A 21500-nucleotide genomic window follows, 5' to 3' on the forward strand; every position below is an offset into this window, starting at 1 on the left:
TCGAGACCCTGGAGAAATTCTGACGCTGGGGGGCGCAATACACTTATTTCTCAGCGCCGTCAAAAAGCGGCACTGAGTAATAAGTACCTTTAATTGCCGCCGTTAAAAGGCATATCAGCGGTCGTTAAGGGGTTAAACACATCCAATTATAGAAATTATTACTATTACAAGATCCATTGATTAAAATGAACTTTCGTTAGTGGTAAAATCCCATTAACTTTCTTCCTCCTGGCAGAGTTTGGACCTCACGGGGGTGGCGCCAGCGTGGGTTCAGTCACCGCTGCGTGAATAGATAGCTGTATTGACTAACAGATGTCCAGAATGCTGAGCGAGTTGTCAGTCAGTGCCGAGGGCACAATTACTCCCACGGCTCTCTATACATAGAGCGGTGACTGAAATCATGCTGGAGCTACCCCCATAACTGACACCCGTACTCTAGTAGGAAGAATAAAGTTAATTTCCTTCCGGAAGTGGGGGTTTAAGTGCAGGCATCGGGGCAGGTTCAGAATGCCATTAACCCCATATCTGCAGGTTAATAGCGTTTTTTCCCTTAACGCTGGCAAGCACTATTTTCTTTTATGTTAAATGCTATGTGGTCTAGAAGAAAACAAAAGCAAAGAAGATTTACCTGAATTTGAGTTAGTCATTTTCTCTACCCAATCAGATGCTGTCAGTTGCCTTGATTGCAGAGGTTTTCCTAAACAATCGTCAATTGAATCTAGAATCCAAGACTGGGGATGTTTCACAAAGCCAAGACAACAAAATGGCTCCACCTCTAAAAAAATGACATATCCAGAATGATTGCTCTGATCCCAAACATCTTTTATTGTGAGAGTGTAAAACTCGTTTTCTGATCTGCAGTCTCCCAGGTGGACAAATATGATGCCTTTCAAATAGTCCTTAATAAAGAATTCAAGTTTTGATTTTTCAGTTCCTCTTGAACAACCATGTATTACTTTGTAATCATCTACGCCGATAATCAAGCATCCTCCATCACGGTTTCCAAACGCTGAGAAATATATCCTAATTACGTCTTTGAATCTTCTTTGAAAACCATCTGATCTAAAATCTTTGAATTCCACATGATCTGATTCTCCAAGCTCCAGCTCTTCACCTAGACATAGAAACTCTTTAGCCATCAAGCTTTGTACACCATGTTGCCAATCACTTGCAGCAGTAGAAAAACGAGTTCTTTTTGCTCTTCCTCGCTTTTTTTTTTCTATAACATTTTTTACTTGCATAGCGTTTACGATTTCCTTTGAGGTGAGGTTTCGTGTATATATACCCGTATCTAGAGTGCAAAGTTTAGGATAATCTTTTTGCGTATTCCACGTTTTAACAAATATAATTAAATTTGATCCTTCTTGTGTGAAATCACAGAATTCCCTAACATCAGATTTATACACAAGTTCACGCAATATGTTTTCAAGGTCCTGTCCTAACCCATCTTTAGTGTAAATGTAATCTTCATTAGCGCTTTCAATCAATACTATTCCTCCTCCAGAATTTAGTAAGGCACAGACAGCTTTAGTTATATTTTCTCTCTGTTGGGTACTTTTTTCTTTGTTCATTTTTTTCCTTTTATGTTCACCCAGCACAGCTTTGCCCACATTAAGCAGTCTATCAGGGTACTTTAACTTTTGGGACAAATAATGGTCACTGGGGAGACAAAAAACAAACAAACAAAAAACAGTTGTTACCAATGTCACCAATAATTAATTTATAATATCAGTAACTCCTAGCATAAGCAATGATTAAAGAAAACTTGTCTGCATTATTTAGCAATGTAAAGTAAAGGCACGGCCACAATGGCGCTGTTATACAGAGTAAATCAATACTTTTAGATGAGAAATCTGCTTCGTGGTTGTACTTTAATCCACATTTGAAGTTTTCTGGTAAATTGCTTTAGGTGAATATGGGATGAGACTGTGGGTAGGGCCTTCGGCTCCCGGCCTGGCCCATCCGCTTGCCACCTAGACCATTTTATTGAAGACCGCTGGGAGATCAATCTGCGCACACAAAGCCCATGGCAATGATGGTACTGTGCAAAACTTCAAACAGGAGGCAGGTCACTCACAAAGCAGTGACCTGTCATACACACCACAGAGGCAGGCGAAGGGGCAAGAGCCAAAGACCCTACCCACAATCCCGCCTCATGCACCTAAAACTAGTTACCAGAAAACTTCAAATATGGATTAACCCCTTTGTGACTGAGCCAATATTAACCTTAAAGAACAGGCCAATTTTTTTTTAATCTGACCAGTGTCACTTTATGTGGTTATAACTTTGGGATGCTTCATCATATCACAGTGATTGTGAGAATTTTTTTTTCGTGACACATTGTACTTTGTTATTGGAAAATTTAGGTCGATATGCTTTGTGTTTATTTGAGAAAATATCCTAATTTTGTCCAACATTTTGAAAAAATTCACAATTTTGCAACTTTGATATCCTTTATCCAGTTAGTAATGCTGTACAAAATTGACCCCTTCCAGACATGTGCCATACTAGTACTGCTCTGCAGGGGGTGCATTCCCGCAAACAACAATACTGGTACTGCGCATTTATTGCGCGGCCTCAGGCTGAGTGCCGCAACAACTGGGTGCAGGTGTCAGTTGTATGTGACAGCTGACACACCGCAACAATGCCCACGATCGGTGCTAGCTACAATCCTGGGCATTTAACCCCTCTGTGACAGCGGCATAGAGAAGCGTCGCGCAGGGAAGGTGCTCCCTGCGCGCTTCCATCAGAATTCTGATGGTCTCCATGGAGACCCCCGGCACCAAGATGGCCATGGGGTCCTTCCGAGTCCTGCATGCCTCCTTCCCTGCCTGTCAGATCCTGTCAGCGATCTGACATTATATAGTGATGTCCCATCCTGGGACAATGTAAAAAAAAGTTTTAAAAAAATATTACAATGTGTAAATTAAAAAAAAAAAAAATTCCTAAATAAAGAAAAAAATAAATATTTTTCCAATAAATACATTTATGAAAATAAAAAAAAAAAAACAGTAAAAGTACACATATTTGGTATCACCGCGTCCATAACGACCCACTCTATAAAACTATCCTACTAGTTAACTCCTTCAGTGAACGCCGTTAAAAAAATACGGTAAATAAAAAACGAGGCAAAAAACAATGCTTTATCATCATACCGCCGAACAAAAAGTGCAATAAAATGTGATCAAAAAGACGGATGTAAATAAAAATGGTACCGCTAAAAATGTCGTCATCTTGTTCCGCAAAAAACAATCATACAGCTCCATCAGCAGAAAAATAAAGTTATAGCGCTCAGAAAAAAGCGATGCAAAATTAATTATTTTTGTATAAAATAGTTTTTATTGTATAAAAGCGAAAACATAAAAAAAAATATAACTGTGGTATCGCTGTAATCATACTGAACTGAAGAATAAAGCTTCCGTATCAATTTTACCACACGCAGAGCAGTATTACAAAACAAAGCAATTCCTGAATTGCTGGTTTTTGCTCATTCTGTCTCCCAAAAATCGGAATAGAAAGCGATCAAAAAATGTCATTTGCACGAAAATGGTACCAATAAAAACGTCGGTTGGTCCCGCAAAAAAAACAAGCCATAACATGACCCTGTTAGCCAAAATATGAAAATATTATACCTCTCAAAATATGGTGATGCAAAAACTATCTTTCGCAATAAAAAGCGTATTTTAATGTGTGACAGCAGCCAAACATAAACACACAATATAAATCTGGTATCGCTGTAATCGCACCGAGCCGAAGAATAAAGAATACTTAATCTAAAAAACGAATTAAAGCTGCCAAAAAGGACCAGAGAAGCACATTGCTAAGGAGAGTAAAACAAATCCCAAACTGTTCTTCAACTATATCAATGGTAAAAGAATCAAAAGTGAAAGTGTAGGCCCCTTAAATTGTAACGAAAGAATGGTTGTAGATGATGAGGAAAAAGCTAATATATTAAACACCTTCTTCTTCACGGTATTCACGGTGGAAAATAAAATGCTAGGCGAAATACCGAGAGACAAAGAAAACCCTATATTAATGGTCACCAATCTAACCCAAGAAGAGGTGCGAAACCAGCTAAATAAGATTAAGGGGAACCTGTCACCCTGTTTTTTCAAGATGATATAAAAATAGCACTAAATAGGGGCAGAGCTGTGCTTTAAATTAGTGTATTTTTGGAGCCTTTATTCCCCACCTATGCTGCTGAAATACCTTTGTAAAGTAGCCGTTTTGGGCTGTCACTCACGCTGGTCTGGTCAGATGGGCGTGGTGACAGCGCTGTTTCTCCCCCAGATCTCCGTTGGTGGCGTAGTGGTGTGCGCATGCCCAGCAGGCGAATCCAGTGCGCAGGTAAAGGAAAAAAGCGCAATCTGCGCTATTCCGCGGTTTATTGGTGGGCGCGGCCATCTTTGTGCAGATGGTACTTCTCGGCTTCCCGGGGCTTCAGAAAAATGGCCGCGGGATGCCGCGCGTGCGCAGATGGAGTTCGCATCTCGGCTTCAGGAAAATGGCCGCCACGATCTCTCACAAAGATGGCCGCGCCCACCAATAAACCGCGGAATAGCGCAGATCGCGCTTTTTTCCTTCACCTGCGCACTGGATTCGCCTGCTGGGCATGCGCTCACCACTACGCCACCAACGGAGATCTCGGGGAGAAACAGCGCTGTCACCACGCCCATCTGACCAGACCAGCGTGACAGCCCAAAACGGCGACTTTACAAAGGTATTTCGGCAGCATAGGTGGGGAATAAAGGCTCCAAAAATACACTAATTTAAAGCACAGCTCTGCCCCTATTTAGCGCTATATTTATATCATATTGAAAAAACGGGGTGACAGGTTCCCTTTAAAATAGATAAATCTCCGGGTGCGGATGGCATCCACCCATGAGTACTAAGAAAACTACCGTATTTTCCAAACCATAAGACGCACTTTTTCCCAAAATTTTTTTTGGGGAAAATGGGGGTGCGTCTTATGGTAAAAATATACTTACAAATCCTGTGGCAGCGGTCCCGATGCAGCCTCCCGTCCCAGGCTGGTGCGGCGGTGCTCTGTGGTGGTGGCGGGGCTCCGTGGTGGTGGCCTGGCTCTGCCGGCATTTCTTCAAAGCCTGGAAGCCCCCGCAGCTCCGTTGTTGCGAGATGGTGGTCTCCGACAAAATGGCCGCCGGGGGGCAGCGCATACTCAGATTCAGATCTCGGCCAGTTCCTTTGACCTCATGATTCTCATTTGGTCTGACATGCACTGTGAACTGTGAGGTCTTATATAGACAGGTGTGTGCCTTTCCAAATCAGGTCCTATGAGTTTAATTAAACACCGCTGGACTCCAATGAAGGAGTAGAACCATCTCATTGAATCATAGAATGGTAGAATTGGAAGGGACCTCCTGGGTCATCTGGTCCAACCCCGTGCTCAAAGCAGGATTCACTAAATCATCCCAGACAGATGTCTGTCCAGCCTCTGTTTGAAAACTTCCATGGAAGGAGAACTCACCACCTCTCGTGGCAGCCTGTTCCACTCATTGATCACCCTAACTGTCAAAAAGTTTTTTCTAATATCTAATCTGTCTCCTCCCATTCAGTTTCATCCCATTGCTTCTAGTCTTTCCTTCAAATGAGAATAAAGATTATCCTTCTACAATGTGACAGCCCTTGAGATATTTGTAGACAGCTATTAAGTCTCCTCTCGGTCTTCTTTTTTGCAAGCTAAACATTCCCAGATCCTGTAACCGTTCCTCATAGGACATGGTTTGCAGACCGGTCACCATTCTGGTCCCTCTTCTCTGAACTTGCTCCAGTTTGCTGATGTCTTTTTTAAAATGTGGTGCCCAAAACTGGACACAGTATTCCAGGAGGAATATCTCAAGTAGAATCACAAGGAAACGGACAGCATATGACTTAAATATGAGTGTCTGAGCAAAGGGTATGAATTCTTATGACCATGTGATATTTCAGTTTTTCTTCTTTAAAGGGAACCTGTCACCCCGTTTTTTCAGTACAAGATAAAAATACTGTTAAACAGGGCCTGAGCTGTGCATTACTACAGTGTATTTTGTGTACCCTGATTCCCCACCTATGCTGCCGAAATAACTTACCAAAGTCGCCGTTTTCGCCTGTCAATCAGGCTGGTCAGGTCAGATGGGCGTGGCGACATCGCTGTTTCTTCTCCCAGATCTTGCATATATTTCCGTTGGTGGCGTAGTGATTTGCGCATGCCCATCTTCTGAATCCACTGGGCAGGAGAAGAAAAAACGCACGATCGGCGCTATTTCCCTGGTGATCTGTGGGGGGCGGCCATCTTCCTCAGGAGGAATCAGGGGGAATCAGGGTACACAAAATACACTATAGTAACGCACAGCTCAGGCCCTATTTAACAGTATTTTTTATCTCATTCTGAAAAAACGGGGGTGACAGGTTCCCTTTAATAAATTTGCAAAAATGTCTACATTTCTGTTTTTTTTTAGTCAAGATGGGGTGCAGAGTGTACATTAATGAGAAAAAAAATGAACTTTTTTGAATTTACCAAATGGCTGCAATGAAACAAAGAGTGAAAAATTTAAAGGGGTCTGAATACTTTCCGTACCCACTATAAGTTCTATAAGGGGTCTAGTTTCCAAAATGTTGTCACTTGTCAAGGGTTTCCACTGTTTAGGCGCATCAGGGGCTCTTCAAACGCGACACGGCGTCCGCTAAATATTCCAGCCTATTTTACATTCAAAAAGTCAAATGGCGCTCCTTCCGAGCCCTGCCGTCTGCCCAAACAGTAGATTTCCTCCACATAAGGGGTATTGGCATGCTCAGGAGAAATTGCACAACAAAATGTATAGTCCTTTTACTCCTGTTACCCTTGCGAAAGTAAAAAAAAAACTTAGGTCTAAAGGAAAATTTTGGGGAAAGAAAAGTAATTATTTTTTTCTTCCACATTTCAAAAAATCCTGTGAAGCACCTGAAGGGTTGATAAACTTCTTGAATGTGGTTTTGAGGGGTGGACTTTTTAGAATGGTGTAACTTTTGGGTATTTTCTGTCATATTGGCCCCTCAATTTCACTTCAAATGTAAGGTGGTCCCTAAAAAAATGGTTTTGCAAATTTTGCAGGTCAACTTTTAACCCTTATGACTTCCTAACCAAAAAAATTATGCTTCTGAAATTGTGCTGATGTAAAGTAGACATGTGTGAAATGTTATTTATTAACTATTTTGTGTGATATGACTCTCTGATTTAACCCCTTTACCCCCAAGGGTGGTTTGCACGTTATGGAACGGGCCAATTTTTACAATTCTGACCACTGTCCCTTTATGAGGTTATAACTCTGGAACGCTTTAACGGATCCCGGTGATTCTGACATTGTTTTCTCGTGACATATTGTACTTCATGTTAGTGGTAACATTTCTTTGATATTACCTGCGTTTATTTGTGAAAAAAAATGGAAATTTGGCGAAAATTTTGAAAATTTCGCAATTTTCCAACTTTGAATTTTTATGCAATTAAATCACAGAGATGTCACACAAAATACTTAATAAGTAACATTTCCCATATGTCTACTTTACATCAGCACAATTTTGGAACCAAAATTTTTTTTTGTTAGGGAGTTAAGGGTTAAAAGTTAACCAGCAATTTCTCATTTTTCCAACACCATTTTATTTTAGGGACCACATCTCATTTGAAGTCATTTTGAGGGGTCTATATGATGGAAAATACCCAAGTGTGACACCATTCTAAAAACTGCACCCCTCAAGGTGCTCAAAACCACATTCAAGAAGTTTATTAACCCTTCAGGTGTTTCACAGGAATGTTTGGAATGTTTAAATAAAAATGAACATTTAACTTTTTCTCACAAAACATTTACTTCAGCTCCAATTTGTTTTATTTTACCAAGGGTAACAGGAGAAAATGGACCCCAAATGTTGTTGTACAATTTGTCCTGAGTACTCCGATATTGGAAACTAGACCCCCCAAGAAACTTATATAGATGTGTTGTGAGAACTTTGAGACCCCAAGTGTTTCACTACAGTTTATAAAGCAGAGCCGTGAAAATAAAAAATCTTTTTATTTCCCACAAAAATTATTTTTTAGCCCCCAGTTTTGTATTTTCCCAAGGGTAACAGGAGAAATTGGACCCCAAAAGTTGTTGTCCAATTTGTCCTGAGTACGCTGATACCCCATATGTTGGGGTAAACTCCTGTTTGGGCACACGGGAGAGCTCGGAAGGGAAGGAGCACTGTTTTACTTTTTCAACGCAGAATTGGCTGGAATTGAGATCGGACGCCATGTCGTGTTTGGAGAGCCCCTGATGTGCCTAAACAGTGGAAACCCCCCAATTATAACTGAAACCCTAATCCAAACACACCCCTAACCCTAATCCCAAAGGTAACCCTAACCACACCTCTAACCCAGACACACCCCTAACCCTAATCCCAACTGTAAATGTAATCCAAACCCTAACCCTAACTTTAGCCCCAACCCTAACTGTAGCCTTAACCCTAGCCCCAACCCTAACGGGAAAATGGAAATAAATACATTCTTTTAATTTTTTAATTTTTCCCTAACTAAGGAGGTGAAGGAGGGTTTGATTTACTTTTATAGCGGGTTTTTTAGCGGATTTTTATGATTGGCAGCCGTCACACACTGAAAGACGCTTTTTATTGCAAACATTTTTTTGCGTTACCACATTTTGAGAGCTATAATTTTTCCATATTTGAGTCCACAGAGTCATGTGAGGTCTTGTTTTTTGCGGGACGAGTTGACATTTTTATTGGTAACATTTTCGGGCACGTGACTTTTTTTTATCGCTTTTTATTCCGATTTTTGTGAGGCAGAATGACCAAAAACCAGCTATTAATGAATTTCTTTTGGGGGAGGCGTTTATACCGTTCCGCGTTTGGTAAAATTGATAAAGCAGTTTTATTCTTCGGGTCAGTACGATTACAGCGATACCTCATGTATATCTTTTTTTATGTTTTGGCGCTTTTATACGATAAAAACTATTTTATAGAAAAAATAATTATTTTTGCATCGCTTTATTCTGAGGACTATAACTTTTTTATTTTTTTGCTGATGATGCTGTATGGCAGCTCGTTTTTTGCGGGACAAGATGACGCTTTCAGCGGTACCATGGTTATTTATATCACTTGTTATTCCACTTTTTGTTCGGCGGTATGATAATAAAGCGTTGTTTTTTGCCTCTTTTTTTTTTTTCTTACGGTGTTTACTAAAGGGGTTAACTAGTGGGACAGTTTTATAGGTTGGGTCGATACGGACGCTGCGATACGAAATATGTGTACTTTTATTGTTTTTTTTATTTAGATAAAGAAATGTATTTATGGGAATAATATTTTTTTTTCTTTCTTTATTTAGGATTTTTTTTTTACACATGTGGAAATTTTTTTTACTTTGTCCCAGGGGGGGACATCACAGATCGCTGATCTGACAGTTTGCACAGCACTCTGTCAGATCACCGATCTGTCTGAGAGCACTGCAGGCTTACCAAGCGCTTGCTCTGAGCAGGCACTTGGTAAGCCACCTCCCTCCCTGCAGGACCCGGATGCCGCGGCCATCTTGGATCCGGGCCTGCTACAGGGAGGGAGGTCAGGAGACCTCATCGCGTTGCTGCGGGGGTCTCAGGGAAGCCCGCAGGGAGCCCCCTCCCTGCGCGATGCTTCACTGCACCGCCGGCACACCGCGATCATGTTTGATCGCGGTGTGCCGGGGGTTAATGTGCCGGGGGCGGTCCGTGACCGCTCTTGGCACATAGCGCCGGATGTCAGCTGCGATAGGCAGCCGACACCCGGCCGCGATCGGCCGCGCTCTCCCCGTGAGCGCGGCCGATTGCCCTGGACGTACTATTCCGTCCTTGGGAATTTAGGCCCACCCCACATGGACAGAATAGTACGTCCAATGACAAAGGGGTTAAGGGCATAAAAATTAAAAGTTTGTAAATTGCGAAATTTTCGCCAAATTTCTGTTTTTTTTTAACAAATAAAAGCAAGTCATATCAAAGAAATTTTAGCACTATCTTAAAGTACAATATATCACAAGAAAACATTGTCAGAATCACCGGGATCCATTGTAGCGTTCTAGAGTTATGACCTCATAAAGTGACAGTGGTCAGAATTGTAAAAATTGGCCTGACCAGGAAGGTGAAAACAGGCTCCGGGGTGAAGGGGTTAATGAACATGCCTCATGTGTCTAGTTTACATCTGCATTATTTTTCAAACATCATTTTACATTGTTAGAATGTTTGAGGGGTTAAAGTTTAGCAGCAATTTCTCATCTTTTCAAAAAATTTTGAAAACTGCTGTTTAGAGACCTATTCAGATTTAGGCCAGGTTCACACTTGCGTACCGGGACTTTCCGGAGGGCTGGGTACTTCCTACGCTAAGCCCCACCAACTTCCGCATACTTCTGCATGCGTCCTGCGTACCTATCTTTAACATTGGGTAAACAGGACATGCAGATGCGTCGCTTTAACGCGCCCGCTGTCGGCACAAAATGCAACTCACAAAAATACGATTCAGACGAAACCCTTGACAGAACCACCCACTATAAAGAGGAAGATGTAGACACTTTGAAGTCTGTTTGGTGTCTGTTCTGGTGGTGTCCATACTTTTAGAAATTCACAGAACCGTGGTCGCCCACACTTGTGCATTAACAAGACACCTAAAATGATGGGACACCGCCGTAACAGAGACCAGTCCAAAGTGACTCCATCTGCCTCATAAATGAGTGGTTCCGTCGGGGGTTTAACCTGAATCACATTTTTTTTTTAAGATTTACACGGAAACCCTGTATGCTTTCAGTATAGATCACAGGCTAAATGTTACTTGAGCCTTGTTCTGATATTTGGGAGGCACAATGAACAAACAACAGTACAAGAATGCGCAGTATAAGCGATAAGACAACCTTATTCTTTGGGTCGGTGCAATTACACCAGATACCAGACTTATATAGGGGTTTTTATGTTTTGCTGCTATCACACAATATAAAAGCCTTTTTTTTTTTCTATAAAAAAATAGTTTTTTGTCACCATATTCTGAGAGATGTAATTTTTTTTTTGCAAACAGAGCTGTGTGAGGGCTTATGTTTGCACAATAAGTTCGAGATTTTTTTGGTACCATTTTGGAGTACATAGTATTTTGATCGCTTTTTAATCAGATTTTTCTTAAGAAGAATTAACAAAAATCAGCAATTCAGTTAAGGCTTATTTTTTTGCGTGCTTACATTGCGGTAAAAGGATTAGACCAATTTGTTCATCGGGTAAGTATGATTACAGCGAACCAGAATTATATTTTTTTACATGTTGCTGCTTTTACAGACTAAAAACAATATTTTACAAAAATGAATTTGTTTTTGCATCGCCATATTTTAAGAGCTGTAACCTTTTTGTTGAATGAGCCATACCAAGGCTTGTTTTTAGCGAGATGGTTTGGTGTTTTCATTTGTACCATTTTCTTGTTACATATGTCTCCTTGATCGTTTTTTATTACATTTTTTGTCTGTCAGTATCGCCACAAAAATAAAAACACAGCTTTATCATCTTACTAATTATGTGTATAGTTTGTTTATTTTTGGTTTTAATGCAAACGCTGCATTTTGAGTGGTTTTTGCGATTTGTGTGTGCTTGTGTGTTTTTTTACATATTTTATTTTACTTTTTCCACTTAGTCCCACTTTGGGAAATGTATCATTTTTACTCTGATCGTTGGTCTCATGCACTGCAGTACTCGTGTACTGCAGTGCCAGAAACCTATCAGTGAGTCACTGAAAGAGCCTGTGAGACCCAGCTTATAGATGATCAATACTGCCATAGGGGGTCTTTTAATCCCCTTTTAACCACTTAGATACTGCTGTAGCGATTGACAACGGCATTTAAGGCCGGTTTCACACTTGCGTTTCAGTCTGTGTGCGGATGCGTCCCTGTGCGTCGTTTTTATCTCTAAAAAGGAGTGCGGTCACGTAGCTTTCCGTTTCATACACATGAGTTATAGACTTAATGGTGTAGATACATCAAAGTGTTTACACAAGAAAACTTATGTAAATTTTATTCAGCTCAAAGATGTGCAAAAATTTAGCATCTTTTGGCAGAGCATGGCAGCCTCTACCCCACTAATTCATGATTAGATGTGGGGCAGCTTACACAAGAAATCTTATTTCAGTCATTGATTTCTAGCCTTTTAGGCTATGTGCACACGTTGCAGATTTGCCTGCAGATTTTTCTGCACTAACTCCGCAGGTCTTGGCAGAAAACGCAGGTGCAACCTCCTCTTTTACATTTGTCCAACTCACACTCTATTTCACACATAGATAGACAGACAGATAGATAGACAGATAGATACATAGATAGATACATAGATAGACAGAAGGAATGAGAAAGATAGATGTAGATAGATATAAGGATAGTTGGGCTACTTACGCACATCAGGTTTTTGCCGTCAGGCACAATCCGGCGAGTTTTGAAAAAAACGGATCCGTTTTTTTCCCGCCGGATCCGTTTTTTTTCTCAGAGTTGTATTAGCGACCGGATTGCGCTAGATGGCCACATGTTTCATCCGTTTTTTGCCGGATCCGTAAAAAAAAAAACTGTTTCCGCCAGACGGAGATAACATAGAGGAAAGTTTTTTCTGTCCGGTGAAAAAACGCACAGCGACGGATCTGGCAAAAAATGTATGAAACAGATGTGAAACAGATGTGAAATGATGAATCTGGCCTACGAATCCGATTTTTCATGAATTTTTTCCATTGAAATCATGCACATTTTCCGTTCTCCCTTTCTAAAAATCGGATCAGTTGCATCAGTTTTCCACTATTTGCAACGGATCCGTTTTTCCACAAATTCACCGCAAATTAACTAGCTAAATGCCGCTGTCAAACGCTGACAGTGGCATTTAACCGGCGCTTCCGGTCCTTGAGACCTCTATGGTAACTGATACCAGCTAGCTGTGAGCGCCACCCTGTGGTCGGCGCTCATAGCACACTTGCATTTCTGCTACATAGCAGCGATGTAATGATCGCTGCTATGTAGCAGAGGCGAGTTGTGACAGCTTCTAGCCTCCTATGGAGGCTATTGAAGCATGGCAAAAGTAAAAAAAAATGTGAAAAAAAAAATAAAAAAAAAAATAAAAGTTTAAATCACCCCCCTTTCGCCCCATTCAAGATAAATCAATTAAAAAAATCCGGTCTATCAATAAAAAAAAGCATTAACCTGATCGCTAAACAGCGTAGCGAGAAAAAAAATCGAAACGCCAGAATTATGATCTGCACCGAAATGGTATCATTAAAATGCCAGCTCGGCACGCAAAAAATAAGCCCTCAACCGACCCCAGATCATGAAAAATGGAGATGCTACGGATGTTGGAAAATGGCACTTTTTTTTTTTTTTTTTTTTTTTTTTTTAGCAAAGTTTGGAATTTTTTTCACCACTTAGATAAAAAATAACCTAGACATGTGAGGTGTCTATGAACTTGTAATGACCTGGAGAATCATAATGGCAGGTCAGTTTTAGCATTTATTGAACCTAGCAAAAAAGCCAAACAAAAAACAAGTGTGGGATTGCACTTTTTTTTGCAATTTCACCGCACTTGGAAGTTTTTTCCCGTTTTCTAGTACACGACATGCTAAAACCAATGATGTCGTTCAAAAGTACAACTTGTTTTGCAAAAAATAAGCCCTCACATGGCCATATTGATGGAAAAATAAAAAAGTTATGGCTCTGGGAAGGAGGGGAGCGAAAAACGAACACGGAAAAACGGAAAATCTCATGGTCATGAAGGGGTTAAAATAGGGGGACCCCCCCAAAAAATGACATGGAGTCCCCCTATATTTTATAGCCAGAAAGGCTACGCAGACAGCTGCGGGCTGATATTCATAGCCTAGAGAGGGGCCATGGATATTGGCCCCCCGGCTACAAATACCAGCCCGCAGCCGCCCCAGAAATGGCGCATCTGTGAGATGTGCCAATTCTGGCACTTAGCCCCTCTCTTCCCACTCCCGAGTAGAGGTGGGATATGGGGTAATAAGGGGTTAATGTCACCTTGCTATTGTAAGGTGACAGTAAGCCCGGTTAATAATGGAGAGGCATCAATAAGACGCCTATCCATTATTAATCCTAGAGTAGTGAAAGAGTTAAAAAAAAAGAGACACATCCAGAAAAAAGTATTTTATTATTCTTAATTTAACCATACTTGATCGCCTACAAAAAACGTAAAATAATAAACCGTATACTCCCTGTCCGACGCAGTCCAATTAATAACGAGTGTCCCACGACGATCTCCCCTATAGAAAAAGTGATATCGGGTGATGTCACTGCTCTATAGGACCTCCAGTGACACACTGACAGGAGACAATGGCTCCTGCAGTGCATCACAGAAGAGGTTACCTCAGTTCAGGGTCTCACTTTATGGCATTGCTGCGTGGGAACTTTCTCACACAGCAGTGCCACAAGTGAGACTAGGGACTATTTTTTACAGTGGCGGAGGAATACAGCGCGGAAGGATATCTTCCGTCATTGTATTCCTGGAGCCCCTAGAGAGTGGTCGCATCAGCTCATGCTGCTGCTCTCCATGGGAGATCGTCGTGGGACACTCGTTTTTATTGAATTTCTGTGGATCAGGGAGTATAGTGTTTGCTTATTATTTTAATATTTTTTACAGGTGACACTGGTTTCTGGGATCAAAGTGACAAGTGATGGTGAGTATGTACTCTATGTTATATGCACTGTATGTTATATGTATGTATTGTATGTAATGTATGAATGTAGTATGTATGGATGTAGTATGTATGTATGTTGTATGTATGTAGTATGTATGTTGTATGTATGCATGTATGTAGTATGCATGTCGTATGCATGTAGTATGTTGTATGTTGAATGTATGTAGTATGGATGCAGTATATATGTATGTTGTATGTATGTGTGTAGTATGTAGTATGTATGTTGTATGTGTGTAGTATGTATGTATGTATGTATAGTATGTATGTATGTATTGTTTTTTTTACATTCAACACATTAGCCGGATGATTGAACTACTACTGTCCCATCAGTGGCTAATGGGTCACTCACTGTCATTGTAGCAGGCATAGCCCGATGGGACTTGTAGTCCCATCGGACGATGCCTGCACACACACACACACACACACACACACAAAGACCCCCAAGAGGCCCGTACAGACCCCCGGCAGCCCGGACAGACCCCCTGACAGCCCGGATAGACCCCCCCGGCAGCCCGGACAGACCCCCGGCAGCCCAGACAGACCCCCCGGCAGCCCAGACAGACCCTCCGGCAGCCCACACAGACCCCCCAGAAGCTCGCAGACCCCCCCCCGGCAGCCCGCACAGACCTTCGACAGTCCAGCACAGACCCCCGACAGTCCAGCACAGACCCCCAACAGGCCCGCACAGACCCTCGAGGCCCGCACAGACCCCCTCGAGGCCCGCACAGACCCCGCCCGCACACACAGTCACGCACAGTCTCTGCCCATGCACCGCCCACACTCTTCCCCCCTCCCGATCTGCAGCGTTTCACCCACAGTTAAACCACAGATCTTTTTTATATCTGCGGTTTTGCTGCGGAAGTGCTCGACTCAATACAAGTCAATGGGTGCAGAAACACTGCAGATCCGCACAAAGAATCGACATGCTGCAGAAAAAACAACGCTGTGCTTCCATGCGGTTTTTTCCGCAGCATGTGCACAGCGGATTTAGTTTGCGATAGGTTTACATGGTACTGTACACCGCATGGAAATCTGCTGCAGATCCGCAGCGTCAAAAACGCTGCGGATCCGCGGTAAAAACCGCAAGGTGTGAACATAGCCTTAATCCACCATGCTCTTCATTAAGACTGGTGGGCACAACTGTTTTAATCGAGGCCAAAGAGTCTAGGTATGTCTACAAACCATAATGAAAAAAATATGCCTTCATAGCTTATAGTGGTTCCTGAAAAGCTAGAATCACATGTTATTTTCTAACAGTAGTAGGTACAAAAGGAAGTATCAGTCAGACTTTCAAACATTTCTATTTTTTTTTTCAAGGCTCACCTCTGCTTTTGGCCGGCGTCACACACAGCGTAAAACAATACGGTCCGTATATTACGGCCGTAATACGCTGAAAAGTCCCGAAAATAGTGGTCCGTAGCTCCTCCGTAGGCAGGGTGTGTCAGCGTTTTTTGCGCATGGCATCCTCCGTATGTAATCCGTATGGCATCCGTACTGCGTGGTTTTCTCGCAGGCTTGCAAAACCAACATACCGCTATAGAAGTGATCCATGTGTCCCAAAAAGAAAAAAAAAAAAAAAAAAAAAAAAAAAATATTATATATATATATATATATATATATATATATATATATATATATATATATATATATATATATATATATATATATATACACACATATCAGTAGACACATATATGTATATGTATTAATATTTTTTCCAGCGCTATACAGCTTGAAAGCCGGTAATTCAATTACCGGCATTTTCTTTCTCCTTCCTAAAACCCGACATGATTTGAGACATGGTTTACATACAGTAAACCATGTCTTCTCTCCTTTTTTTTTTGCAGATTCCACACTACTAATGTCAGTAGTGTGTATCTGCAAAATTTGGCTGTTCTAGCTCTTAAAATAAAGGGTTAAATGGCGGAAAAAATTGGCGTGGGCTCCCGCGCAATTTTCTCCGCCAGAGTAGTAAAGCCAGTGACTGAGGGCAGATATTAATAGCCTGGAGAGGGTCCATGGTTATTGGCCCACCCCCTGGCTAAAAACACCTGCCCCCAGCCACCCCAGAAAAGGCACATCTGGAAGATGCGCCTATTCTGGCACTTGGCCACTCTCTTCCCATTCCCGTGTAGCGGTGGGATATGGGGTAATGAAGGGTTAATGCCACCTTGCTATTGTAAGGTGACATTAAGCCTAATTTAATAATGGAGAGGCGTCAATTATGACACATATCCATTATTAATCCAATTGTAGTAAAGGGTTAAATAAAACACAAACACATTATTTAAAATTATTTTAATGAAATAAAAACAATGGTTGTTGGAGTATTTTATTCTACGCCCAATCCAGTCACTGAAGACCCTCGTTCTGTAAGTAAAAAAACAAAATAAACCAACAATATCCTTACCCTCCGCAGATCTGTAACGTCCAACGATGTAAATCCTTCTGAAGGGGTTAAAACATTTTGCAGCAAGGAGTTCCGCTAATGCAGGCTGCTCCTTGCTGCAAAACCCCGGGGAATGAGGCTAAATATAGATCAATGATCTATATTTAGCTTCATTTGCGGTGAGGCGCCCTCTGCTGGCTGTTCATAGATCGTGGGAACTTTCCTAGAAAGCCTGGGAGAGAATAATTGTGCCGTATTTTTTGCGAGTTTTACGGATGTAGTTTCTGCGCTCTTACGTCCGTAAAACTCGCAAGTGTGACGCCGGCCTTTAGGTAAAAAGACTGCCACAAAAAAAAGTTTGTAATTTCAGCCAAAGGTTGGGCTCACAGGTTTTTAGAACTTGGGTTTTCATTTTTGGTAAACGATGTTGGCTATGAGAGGAGTTTTTTAGCTTTTCTCACAATTTTAGTGCTTTTTTCAGGTCCTTGGCACTTTTTCCCCACAAATGTATATGTGTGCATACATTTTTTTTTGCGCTGGTCAAAAGCGTCTCTAAATCAGGTCAGATTATTCAAACTATAAAAATGATCATACAGATTTATGAAGCACACAATAAAAGTTCACAAATTATCAGTTTCATTACTCAAACTGATAGATTAATTAAACTAACAGATTAATTAGAATTCTATTATGCAGTTTAGTCAGCTTGTTTATCCATAAATTACATGGGAAAATGGATTCACATATTTTTGTATATTCGCCAAAAGGGAAGCACAACCCCTTCACAACATCCGTTGTACATGCGCAGCGTGACAATCACATGAGCTCGCACCGAGCACCGGCGCCGACACCCTGAAAAAATGCCCACGATCGGTGCTAGCGCCGATCATGGGTGACCCCTCTGATCCCGCTATCAATAGTGATCGCAACATTGCAGAGGGAAGGAGCTACCTTTGTGCTCCGATCGGCACAACATGATTGTGATTGCGTTGTGCCAATTGTCTCCATGGTGACCCCAGGCCGATAGATGGCTGCGCAGCAGTCTACCAGGAAATTTTAGAACACTTAATCCTTCCCACTGCCGACAAGCTTTTTGGAGATGGAAAGTTCATTCTACAGCAGGACTTGGCACCTTTCCACACTGCCAAAAGTACCAATACCTGGTTTAAAAACAACAGTATCTGTTCTGTCCCCACATGAGGCGAATAGAGGTGTAGTTGACTATTAAGGGTTGTGAGAGAGAGAATCGTACGTTCAGTATTTCCTCGCTATAGGGCAGACAGGACCGATGCTGCTCAGCGTCCCAAGAGATGAGTAAACTCTCTACTGACTGTCTGTTAGCGGGTTCCCAATCTTTTGGGTAAGAAGAGTAGCCGGCATAAGAATAGTTGGCATTTCAGGATCCATTGACACTGGGACAAGGGGTCTTGAGTTGATTATGGCAGAAACTTCAGCCAGAAGAGTAACCAAAAGTCTCATGCGTAAGTCTTGAAGAGTTGATGTCCATAAGTATAGAGTTCAAGATGTTGCATGAGATCCCGATCATACTTTCCCAGGAACCTCCCATGTGAGAACTATGCGGAGGATTGAAGATCCAGGTGCAACCTCTCTCTGACAGTTGATCCTGAATTGGCTTGATGTCAATATCCAGCTCTCGACATGCACCGATGAAGTTGCTTCCGCGGTCGGACCTTAACTGTTTCGCTGGTCCTCTGATCGCTAGAAACCGCCTAAGAGCGTTAATCAGGCTGGATGTGTCCATAGTTTCTATCACTTCTATGGGAACGGCACGGACACTCATGCAAGTGAATAGTACAGCCCAACGTTTGCTGTTGGCATGACCTCCTCGAGTCCTGCGTGCAGATACCATCCATGGCCCGAAGACGTCTAGGCCAACGTAGGTGAAAGGCGGTTCGGCACTCAGTCTGTCGAAGGGTAGGTTGGCCATTTGTTGATTCACCTGTTTTCCTCTAGTTTTGCGACACTGCACACAGCGATGTATTGATCCCACTACACGTCTTTTCATGCCTATGATCCAAAGTCCTGCAGATCGTAACTTGCCCTCTGTGATCTGCCTGCCTTGGTGTTCGGTTTTTTCATGAATGTGCCAAATGAGTAGATTGGTGATGTGATGTCTACTGGGAATGATGCAAGGATGTTGCTCTGAAGACTCTAGCTTGGCTCGATTTAATCGACCACCGACTCTCAGCAAACCGAAGCTGTCCATTAGTGGATTCAAATGAGCAATGGGTGTTTTCAGAGGGATCTGCTGTTTGTGGTATAAGCATTCCCATTCGGTACTGAATACACTCTGCTGGACATAAAGTATTATAAGGGACTCGCAGTGAGAAATGTCCTCAGCAAAGAGTGGTTTTTGGCAGACGTGTCAACCATGACAGTCTTTGTCTCCATGTGAATTATGATGAGATCTCGCAATGTGGACTAACCTTGCCATAGTCTTAATGAGTTTCATCCAATTGGAGAAGCATTTGAAGCGCTGGCAACCGAGGGTGGAGGTTGGTTTAGCGTTTGTGGCCAGAGCACTGACCTCGGAGCGGACATCTGGATCATCATCCGGATCCTGGATGCTGAAGACTTCCTGGACACATTCACTTCCCCTCTGTTCCAGCAGATACTTTGGACCTGAAAACCAAGAAGAGTTAGCAAAAGAATTTATAGACATAGGTCTAGAGGCATTGTCAGCTGGATTAAGATCAGATGGGATATAGTGCCACTGTTCAGGTTTGGAAGACCTTCTTATTCTCTCAATGCAGTTACTGACTTACACGTAGAAGCACCTTGTTTGGTTGTAGATGTAACCTAAGACGACTTTGCTGTCACTGTAGTATTGTATGTCATCTATGTGAGTGTCCAGCTCATGCTGAATAAAGTCTGCAAGTTCTACTGCAAGAACGGTCCCACAGAGTTCAAGCCTGGGAATAGTGTGGTCAGGCTTGGGAGCCAACTTAGCCTTGCCGAAAATGAAACCAACATGATCTTGATTGTCGGATCTCGTCACCTTCAGGTAGGCAACAGCTGCAATGGCCTCCATGGATGCATCCGAGAACACATGGAGTTCCGTCCTAGTGCTAGCAGCAAGTGAGATTCCAGCGTAGCATCTCGGTATATGGATTTTATCCAAGGCACACAAAGACTGCTTCCAGGTTTCCCATTTTGGTTCCTTATCAGGAGGTAGTGGGGCATCCCAGTCCTTGACGGTTTCGGAAATCTGTCTCAGAAGGGATTTACCTTATATGGTAATTGGTGCTACGAATCCCAGTGGGTCATATAAGCTATTTACCACTGACAGAACACCACGTTTAGTGAATGGTTTGTCTGCACAGTTGATTTGGAAACTGAAGGTGTCAGCTGACAGGTTCCACCTCAGACCTAAGCTTCTCTGCACAGGCGGACGGTCTGGTCCCAGGTCTATGTCCTTGAATCCAGGTGCGTGGTCACTTGACTCAAAGGCTCTCATGACAGCCGGGCTATTTGAAGCAATTTTGTGAAGTCTAAGCTTAGCTCGGTACAGCATACGTTGGGTCTCTTTAAGAAGGTCATTTGCCGCTTCTTCTGTGGGTAGAGATTTTAGTCCATCATCTACATAGAAGTCTTTCTCTACAAAGTCTCTGGTGTCTGTTCCATACTCGGACTCTCCTAGTGCGATTCTCCGCAGGCAATATGTTGCCACTGCAGGTGAAGGGCTGTTCCCGAATACGTGCACCCGCATGCGATACTCCACCATCTCTTTGCTGGGGTCATTGCCCTTGTACCACAGGAACCTGAGGAAATTCCTGTGGTCCTCTCTGACTATGAAACAGTGGAACATCTGTTCAATGTCGGCAGTGATGGCTATGGGCTCTTTCCTGAACCTCATCAACACTCCTATTAGGTTGTTTGTCAGATTAGGACCTGTGAGGAGGACATCATTGAGAGTTATGCCTTGATGTTTGGCGCTTGAATCAAAGACAACTCTAATTTGCTTAGGTTTCCTCAGGTGATATACTCCAAAGGAGGGTAAGTACCAGCACTCCTCGTTTTCCTTTAACCCCTTCATGACCTTGGGATTTTCCATTTTTCCGTGTTCGTTTTTCGCTCCCCTCCTTCCCAGAGCCATAACTTTTTTATTTTTCCGTCAATTTGGCCATGTGAGGGCTTATTTTTTGCAGGACGAGTTGTACTCTTGAACGACATCATTGGTTTTACCATGTTGTGTACTAGAAAACGGGAAAAAAATTCCAAGTGCAGTGAAATTGCAAAAAAAGTGCAGTCCCACACTGGTTTTTTGTTTCGCTTTTTTGCTAGGTTCACTAAATGCTAAAACTGACCTGCCATTATGATTCTCCAGGTCACTACGAGTTCATAGACACCTAACATGTCTAGGTTATTTTTTATCTAATGGTGAAAAAAAATT

General features: G+C 42.2%; 1 protein-coding gene across 1 annotated transcript in view; it reads right to left on the reverse strand.

Moving 5' to 3' along the window:
- The window catches only part of LOC138671651 (schlafen family member 9-like), a 42108-nt gene extending 21277 nt beyond the window's left edge, over positions 1–20831 (reverse strand). Inside the window, exons 1-4 of the mRNA XM_069759822.1 lie at positions 20624–20831; positions 19534–19729; positions 18703–19305; positions 629–1659 (exon numbers count right to left, since the gene is read on the reverse strand). Coding sequence (XP_069615923.1) covers positions 629–1659; positions 18703–19305; positions 19534–19729; positions 20624–20831 — 2038 coding nt within the window. The remainder of the gene's footprint in view (positions 1–628; positions 1660–18702; positions 19306–19533; positions 19730–20623) is intronic.
- Between the last annotated feature and the right edge of the window lie 669 nt (positions 20832–21500).

The sequence above is a fragment of the Ranitomeya imitator genome, chromosome 3, assembly GCF_032444005.1.
Source record: "Ranitomeya imitator isolate aRanImi1 chromosome 3, aRanImi1.pri, whole genome shotgun sequence".
Classification (NCBI taxonomy): Eukaryota; Metazoa; Chordata; class Amphibia; order Anura; family Dendrobatidae; genus Ranitomeya; species Ranitomeya imitator.